We start from the raw sequence: 9063 nt of genomic DNA, 5'->3' as shown, positions 1-9063 counted from the left end.
GTTTGCCCATAGACTTGTGGGCATCCAGCAGCTCTTGCAGGCTCTGGAAATGATTGTCCGCCGCGTCGTTGCCATTTCCCGGTAGTGAACCCATTCCTGCTTAGCGGCTTGATTTAAGAAGATGATGCTGCTTGCGAAGGCGCCCGAAGAAAGACGCCCCCCTTGCCGCCTCGCTAGCAGTCCACGCGGCCGGATGCGTCTGGTGCGGTGGTGACCATTGGGCAATGGTGGCGCGAAGTTGGAAGAAGTGAATTGAGGTGCCCCCGGTGAGTGTGCTGATGCCCCGTCCCCTATCTGTCTGTCATTCCCCTGCCCGCGGCCCCAGTTTCGGCTGGTTATCCCTCCCCCCTCCTTCTACCGCCACTTGCAGTTGTACACCATCGAGCCTGATGACAACTACGGCCTGCCCACCGGCTATTCTACTCATAGCACGAAGCCCAGGGACACCACTGCCGGTCGCGCCTGCATGCTGCTGCTTATAATAAGCGTGAGTGCGGAACTGCTACGGGTTTTAGGCTTTGGCCGTGTGCGGTAGTCCAATGGCGGCTGCTTGGCGGCATGGCTCGGCTAGGAAGACGTGGGGTACGATGGTACCGACGGCCAGCCGACGTACTACTCGATTGCTGGCCACAACAAGTCGTCAAAGCACACCACCGCTGGCCGCACACAGCCAATCATCAAAGCTTGACCCGCACGCAGCAGTAGTGGTGTGCTTTGACAACTTGGTGTGGCCATCGATCGAGTAGTATGTGGGCGGGCTGGCCGTCGGTGTCATCGTACCCCACGAGCTCGATGGTGTACAACTGCATGCAATCACGGCAGAGCACACACAGCAGCATGCATTAGGTATACCTGCGGCCGAGCATTGGAACATGTATGTGTGCTTCCCTACGTGAAGGGGGGGGAAGGGGGGAGGGACAACCAGCAAAAGCTGGGGCGAGAGAGGGGAAGCTGGAATGTTAGGAAGTAAGGGGGCCGCGGCACGCACACACACCTTCCCCAGCACCTCGCCGCTCTTCAAGAAGTCGACAACAAGCTAGCTGTGGTATGATACGCCATGTGCGTGCTCGCTCGCCTTTCACCTGCAGCTGAACCAGCTGGTCAGCGAGATCAACAACAGCCATGCACTGATCAAGGCGGCGGCAGGAGCGCTTGCGGTCGCCTTCGGTGCAGATTGTGCAGGCGCAGTGTTCGGTGGAGCTTGCCGACAGCGCACCTGCCATACAAGCTGGCAGGGCACACGCTCACGGGCGTCTGCAGCAGCCTGGGGGTGCCCATGCACAAATGGACTGCCGGCAACTCGCTGGCGTTCCTGCACGCGTCCGTCGCGGTAGGTGGCGCAGAAGCGGCGGGGCGGTGCAAACAACAGGCGCACGAGCCAGGTAGATAGGGGGAGGGAGGGTTGCAGGGGGGCCGCGCATGTTGGAGGTAGGACCGAAAGCGGCAGCAGGCAGGGACCTGCCCGGGGGATTTGCTTGCTTGTCAGCAGGGAGCATGCGTGGGTATGCATGGGTGGGTAAGCATGCGTGGGCGCGCTAGCTGGGCGCTGCGGCGAGGTGGAATGGGCGGCAATGCGGGTACGGCAGCCGACCCAGTTTTTGCTTGTTGACGCCTGAGGTGGCCGTCCTCACATCACCAGCAGTCCACTTCAAACCTTTTGATTACCGTATGTGCCGCCGCCTGCTGTCCATCTTCGCTGTCTCGCATCCGCCATACAGGCTGACGCTGCCCTGACTGCCGCCGCAACGTGCTGGATCCTGCACTGCCTGGCGGCGCGGGTCCTGGTGCGGGTGGCGCTGGTGGCGCAGTTGGGCGGGCGGCACGGCTACTAGGCGCAATGTGGCGCAGTGCAGGCCTGAACGGCCGTGTTAAGGGAGGTGGCTGCAGAGTTGGCGTGGCTGGAGGAGTTGCGGCAGCTAGCAGCAGCAGCCTGGCTCGGTGCGGTGCTGCTGGAGCCTTCATGCAGCTCAGCTCCTGTGGCTGGTGCTGCAAGAACTGCCGCTGGGGCTACTGGTAGGCAGCACCGCAGCGGCCGAGGTCTGCAGGCCAGCATGCGGTGCGGAGCCCCACTGAGGCCGCTGCCGCTGCCGCTCCCTGCAGGGCCAGCAGCGGGGTCGGCGCAGGGCGTGCCAAGCAGCGGCCTGCGGCGGTGGACGCGCATCAGTGTGAGTTGCGTGCGCACGCGCGGCTGCGTGCACCTCACGTTGTGTTGGCGGCAGTGACGCGCGCGAGGTGTTGCCCGTAACTAACCCCGTGGAGCTCCAGCTGGACGCATGGCTGCGACTACTGTGATCGGGCAGCCGGGGGTGAGGAAGGCGAGTCGGGACCAGCCGGAAGGCGTGGCGGGCACCTGCCAAGCAAAGTAACGGGTGTCCCAATAAGCAAGCACCTGCCTCGGGGGTCTCGTGTGGGCAGCAGTGCTGGGCAATGCAAGGATTATCCGGTGTTTTTCAACACCTCACGCACGTCCATGGATAATTTCAGAAGACTAGCACCTTCACCCACTCACTCACTTACTTCGCAATTCAGGTCAGGCAGGGGCCCAAACCGGGCGCTGCTGCGTCTGCTGGTGGACAAGTACGCCCACCTGGTGGTCTACGTGGACGAATACTACACCAGCCAGGTACGCTGTGATCTTCACAACGCAATGCGCACAACGCTCAATGCACACGTACCTTACCTGGCCCAAACCTATCTCTGTGTCTGAGCAGGTGTGTGCGAAGTGCGGACGGCGCCTGCTTGGTAACGGGCAGCGCTGCCTGGAAGTTGTGATTCCGTTTGGTGGCTCGCGTGCCCGCGACGTCCAAGTGTGCCAACACTGCGGGACTGTGTGGGTAAGTGGGATGGCAGGTTTGGGGCAGGTTTGGGGCGGCAGGTCGGTTTGGAGATGATGACACGGGATGACACGGGATGACACAGGGCGGTTTGGAGATGATACGGGGTGACACACGGGATGACACATGGGATGACACACGCCCTGTTTGCATGTTGAACTGCAGGGCCGCGATGCCAACTCGGCTACAAACATGCGGCACGCGCTGATGGAGATGCTGCTTGGCAAACCGCGGCCTGCAGCCCTGCGACCTGCTGGCGGCGGTGGCGGTGCAGGGCCTGGCGGCGGCGGTGGCGGTGGCGGTGGCGGTGGCGGCGGTGCAGGGCCTGGAGACGGCGGTGGCGGCGGCGGTGGCACCGCGCCTACCGGCGGCAACAGCAGCGGCCACGGCGTTGGGCCCGGTGGTGGCGGCGGCACGGGCGGCCCTGGGCCCAGCGGCAGTGGCGGCGCGCATGTTCGGAGCAGAGGGGGCGGGCAAGGCCACGTGGAGGAGGACAGCGCGGCGCCGCCTTCAAAGCGGCGCCGGCGCGCAGGTTGAGACCTGCCGGTGTTGTCTGGTTAGCGACCTGTGCTGACGAGGATGGCGTAGCGGGCAGTCAGCTGCAGCGGCAGGGGTGTTTTCCTTGCTGTCTGGTTGGCCTGCCTGCCTGCTGCACTAGTGCTTGATAGCTGGGCGCGACTGGGCACATATGGCGGGCGGTGCCTGTACAAACCGACCCCGGCTATGTCCGGGAGATGAGGCTAGTATCGGAACCTTCGGCCTCAGACGGAGGACGTGGCGTGGCGGCACAGCCCACTTTTCCCTTGCAAGGGATAGCCACCTTTTCTTGTTCAACACCTCAGGACACAGGGTTCGCATTTTGCACGAGCGATGCGTGCAAGAGCGATCGGCGTGCGGGAAACCTACGAACACACCCCCGGGGTGGTTGCTTCGTCCTCCAAGTTGGGGCCTGCAGCCTGTTTGCTTGTGGGCCTGCGGCGCCATCTATCGTTCCCGCTTGTTACTAACGCTGATGTACTGGTGGGAGGGCTGCTTCAAGTTTGCACCGCCGGCCCCATACACACGCAAGGGTACGATGGGACAGGACAAGGGGCGTGTTGACGTAGTCTTGTAGTGTGCAGCGTATTCCCAGTCCCAACATTCACTTTTCAACTTCAAGGCACAAGCGTGCAGCTGGTACAACGCCGAACGTAGGAGAGGTAGGGGGTTGAGCGGGGGAGTTGAGTGGTGGGCAATTAAAAGTCACATACGAGTGTGAGACAAAACACAACCGGCGGAGTGTGAGGAAGCGCCATGGGATGGAATGAGGAATGCCGCCGCGACTGAGGTTCTGGGTGAACCAGGGGTCGTATCTTGTTTGTGGGGTAATGTCTAGCTCCAGACAAAAACGGTCGGGTGGCCGCCGTCCTTTGTCTGGGCACATGGCGGTTTGGGGGCTTCTCCATAGGAATACGGACAAAACCCGCCCCAAACCCGGCCCAACGAAGTCTCACCCCAGACATTAGCCCCCGGGAGGAATGTCTAGGAAACGGCCAAAATGGCCAGTTAATGTCTGGAGACATTAAGATAGGAGCCCTGGGGTGAACCTGCAGGGTTGTCTAGAAAGCGACCCTCTCTCCATAATACAGTAAACGAGGTTGACACAGGGCTCGCACTTTGCATGAGCGTAAGAGTAATTGGGGTGCGGGCAACCACCTTGCCAACTTTCTTTTCCTGAGTAAGGCCTTTTCGGCGTGTCTGCGTGTTCGTTCAAACCACAAACAAGGGGCATGCCTGGTCCTGCCCGGGATCAGTTGTGCGGCCGGCGCGGCTTGGTGTCGCGCACACAGGGGTTCGGGGTGTCCAACGCAGTCAGCTGTCAGTTGCCCCCAAAACTTCAACCCAAAACCCCCCTGGAAGTGGGCCGGCTGAGCTCCTAGCGCGCCAAGCCAATACCCACGATGCCATACATAAAGCCATATAAAACAGTGCGGTAGCCCTAACGCCGTGGTCAGAGTGTCGCGCATTCTCAGTTGCTCGATGTTGGCCCAAAGCCTCAGGCGCGCACGCCGACCCAATCTGATTGTTATCATGTTGGGGGGTCATGGGGCGGGCGTGCGCGGGGGCTACGGCGTGCGGCTTTGGGCGGCATGGCCGCTTATGAAAGTGCAAGTTTGAGAGCCTGGGCCTTTACGGTACGCCTCGTCAGATAAGTGAACACGTATCATAGCTATAGGTCTCAGGCTTGGTCGCCGCGGAAACCCCACTTCCAGGGGGCTCGGGTAGGAATTGCGGGGCCAACCGAGTAACTGACAGCTAACCGCCGAGTTGGACACCCCGAACCCCTGCGGCCTGCGCGCACATGCCATGGACGTCTGCAGGGAAGGAAGGACTGCGTCCCGCCCGTGGCGCTCCTGCAGTCCCCCTAGCGGCGTAGGAGCGCACACGCCTGCTGTCTGCGGATTCCGGGCGCCACGCACGCAGTTGCAATTGCAGGAGGAGGAGCGGCTGCACCACATGAGGCGTTGTCGGCGGCGATGGCAGGGCTGCAGTGCTTGCATATGCAAGAAGCATCCCGGACAAGGGTACCCCTGCGCTTATTACGCTTATTGCGTTTGACTGTACAAGCGACTTGTAATAAAGCTGTGTCAGGTTTGGGTGCGCTCCGGCGTTTATCAACGCCTCCGAAGCATGAACGGCAGTAGGGAAATTGGATGGGCCTTCGACATGGCTTCGGAGGTATCACAACGTCAGGGTGCCGCACTCGCTAGTGTACATGCCAGCAAGATTTTATTTACAATAGCAGTGCATGCAAGCTTCGTGTTGACTGTTGAGCTACTGCGTGGTTCGTACCGTACCGGTATCAGGGCATGTTTGTTGACAGTGCTGGCTTAATGCCGCTTTCCTCAGTGCAACCACGCACATGAACTCGCACCAGCACGTCTTGAGCACATTATCGTAGCCTCTGACTTGCCTGAACCACAACACACACTGACACACACACATGCATTCGATACCTTTCTCCAAACAACCGCATTGCATACGGAGGCATATGTACGGTATAAACGTAGTGGTCATGCGTTCTCCCGGTAAGTGACCGCCTGTAATACTGAATCACCCACATTCTTATCTCTGCAGCCTTCATTAATTTGTCCATGCTTGTGTGAACATGTCGACGCTTCAGCAGTGCAGCACCAGCCAGGCCCACGCACCAGTGCCATTGGACTTGCATTCTCCCTGCATCTCGTAGTGTACACCGCCATTGCGTTTGTTGACCACGTAACCAAGCACCCGGGCAAATGACCCCGAGCTCAAATACCTCCCACCCACTCGCTGCAAAGCCTCTCACTTAACTAACCTACTATGCATGCAAAGTGCTGCCTCCTCAGGCACTGCACATGCCCTTCGTTTTCCACCGTGCTGCTAGCTGCTTCTGGTTGTTCTTCCGCCCAGCCATAATGAACGGGTGCTCCAACGCCGCCTGCGCTGAGATGCGCTCCCTGGGGTTGCGCCGTGTGAGCTGCAGCACCAGGTCTGAGAAGCTGGCGTCCCAGGTCTCGGGGAGGCTGGCGCCCTCGTGCCGGAATGCGCTCATGCCGCCTGTCGCAGTGCACAAGCCGCCGCAGTACGCCAGCAGGAAGCCCAGGTTGGCCAGGTCTTGGTTGATGGTCAAAGGGTAGTCAGGCAGAATGCGACAAATGTGGCTGCGGGTTTCAAGCGCCATAAATTGCAGCGAGCCGGCTGTGATGGCCAATGTTCCGTCCGCCATAGCCGCCTGCACCAACAAGGCAAACAGCAAGGGCGCGCATGTTGAGTTGTACGTCTGCGCTTCGTGAGTGAATCAGGCGTGTGGCAGTCCATGGAAGGCGATGCCACGGGAAGTAAGTAGAGGCAGCTCCCCAGTGCTCTCCGTCCGACACGTTCTCGCGCCCAACATGCTCGCCCGCCCACCCACCCACCCATCCCCAAAGCCAGCAGCCCTGCGCACCCCTCCACGCCTCCCCCCGCCCCTCCCCACTGCACCGCCATAGACACACATGCACGCCGCAGACGTGGACGCTCTGGCGCTACGCACTTCCTGTGGCTGCAGTAGGCCGGATACGGTACGGTGGCGGTGTAAGTCCTTGGGTGGGCCAGCAAGGAAACAGGGGAAAATCCCTGCCAGCTAGCTGGAGGGAAGGGGCGTACCCCCCGGGGGAAACACCTTCACAGCTAGCTGACAAAATAATGTTTTGGATCTGATACATTATATATTCATGTGTGGTAAGGTATTGTATGCGTATGGACAGGTGCCGGGTCCAAATCTGGCCGGAAGGTACCACTAAACCTCCACCCCACCCCCACGCCCCGACTCCACCCCCATCCCAGCTAGCTGTGCCTCGTGCCTTTGCTTCCAGCCTTGTCTCGCACAGGCCTCGGCACCCCTGAGGCCTCAGACCATGCGTCGCTACCTGTGTGCAGCCCGGCGCAGGTGTGGCGGCAGCCGTAGCAGCACCGCCGGCGGCCACACCCTACCCAATCCCCATCCCCACCCCACCCCCATCCCAGCTAGCTGTGCCTCGTGCCTTTGCTTCCAGCCTTGTCTCCCACAGGCCTCGGCACCCGCCCATCATTGCTTCCAATCCTTCCCTAGAAAACTTATTACACTTTCTTACATCGACCCAGAATAATGCAGTAGCAGCAGCCAAGCGCAGTTCCCGCCGTCTATGTCAGGAAGCTTGAGAGATTCCAGCAAGCTCACCTCCACTTAGGTGACAAGGTTGTTCTGGCCGCCGAGCTGCTGGCTGCGGCGAAATCGTGCGGCGGCCGGTGGACCGCAGCAGAGGCTGCGGAGGGCGAGGCATACTCCCGCGCCTTTGTGGCGTTTGGGCGCGGCCTCATGGGCGCCTTCCGCCACCTTGATGGTGCCGCGGATGTCGCGCATGTGGGCGTGCGGCTACTCGGCGCGCTCTTTGCCGACTTGCTGCGCAATCGCGTGGCGACCGCAGCCATGCCCGCCGCGGAGGTAGGTGCGCGGAGGACGGGCACGGCGGTGATTGCACTGGAATCGCGCAGCAAGTCGGCAAAGAGCGCGCCGAGTAGCCGCACGCCCACATGCGCGACATCCGCGGCACCATCAAGGTGGCGGAAGGCGCCCATGACGCCGCGCCCAAACGCCACAAAGGCGCGGGAGTATGCCTCGCCCTCAGCAGCCTCTGCTGCGGTCCACCGGCCGCCGCGCGATTTCGCCGCAGCCAGCAGCTCGGCGGACCGAACAATCTTGTCACCTAAGTGGGGGTGAGCTCGCTGCAACCTCTCAAGCTTTCTGAAGTAGACAGCGGGAACTGCTGCGCTTGGCTGCAGTCTAGCTAAATAAGGACTTCTAAGCCAGCAGTAAGGGGGGGGGGGGCAGCTCAGCACGAAGCCCGATCTAGATGTGCCGGTTAAGGCGATGCGGCAATCAGGTGCTGTTGCGAGGTTGGTCCAGTTTTGCTGCTTACTTGCTTTGTTTGGTTCGCCCCCCTTCCTGTCATATCCATGTCAAAAAAGGGGGCATGGGTACGGATCGGGATGGGGGCGCTGGCATGGGCATTTCCGTGGGTGGGGGCACCTACCTGTGTGGCCTTGTCTGGGCAGCAGGCACATGCATCCCATGCCCGCATCTGACGCAAGCAACCAGTGCCCAACAATTGCCCCACCTCTGCCCGAGCGAGGCACTATTGTGCTTGCTTCTAAAGAAGGCAGCCCAGCGGGGGTTGTTGAAGCACAGGAGCTCACATGACAGGTGCTGCACCAGGCATTGGCTGCATCCGCGCCAGGACCGCCACGCACGACTCACCAGTAGGTCCGGGCACCACCGCCTGTGAGGGTGCCGCTTTCAGTGCGTCCACCGCCGCCCGGGCCCATGCTGCCACCTGCACGTGTGTGTGTGTGGGGGGGGGGTGCGGGGGTGTGTGCGGGTGTGGGTGTGGGTGTGGGTGTGCGCGTGCGCGTGTGTGCGCGTGTGCGTGCGTGTGCGCGTGTGCGCGTGTGTGCACACTGGGGACTGCTGCTCCAGGGCTGAGGAACAGGTAAATTGACATACCACTCCTCGACGCTATACGGCGCGAACGCTCCCCTCCCCCCCACCTCACCCCACCCCCCACCTCACCCCACCCCCACCCACCCACCCACCCACCCACACCCACCCACACCCACACCCACCCACCCACACCCAAACCCACACCCACCCCCCACCCCCCACCCCACACACCCACACCCACCCACCCAC

The 9063-nt window shown here is 61.4% G+C and overlaps 1 protein-coding gene across 2 annotated transcripts in view; it reads right to left on the bottom strand.

Moving 5' to 3' along the window:
* Positions 1-5595: 5595 nt before the first annotated feature.
* Positions 5596-9063, bottom strand: part of CHLRE_17g716500v5 (uncharacterized protein) — a 4264-nt gene continuing 796 nt past the window's right edge. The window contains exons 3-5 of one of the 2 annotated variants that reach the window (XM_043072167.1): positions 8632-8707; positions 6851-6897; positions 5596-6588 (exon numbers count right to left, since the gene is read on the bottom strand). In XM_043072167.1, the coding sequence (XP_042914627.1) occupies positions 6199-6582 (384 nt within the window). In that variant the 5' untranslated portion in view covers positions 6583-6588; positions 6851-6897; positions 8632-8707 and the 3' untranslated portion in view covers positions 5596-6198. The remainder of the gene's footprint in view (positions 6589-6850; positions 6898-8631; positions 8708-9063) is intronic. The other variant, XM_043072168.1, reaches the window with a different exon arrangement.

Source organism: Chlamydomonas reinhardtii, chromosome 17 (genome assembly GCF_000002595.2).
Source record: "Chlamydomonas reinhardtii strain CC-503 cw92 mt+ chromosome 17, whole genome shotgun sequence".
NCBI classification, from domain to species: Eukaryota; Viridiplantae; Chlorophyta; class Chlorophyceae; order Chlamydomonadales; family Chlamydomonadaceae; genus Chlamydomonas; species Chlamydomonas reinhardtii.
The sequence above is the reverse complement of the archived record's forward strand: the minus strand, read 5'-3'. Positions and strand labels throughout refer to the sequence as shown.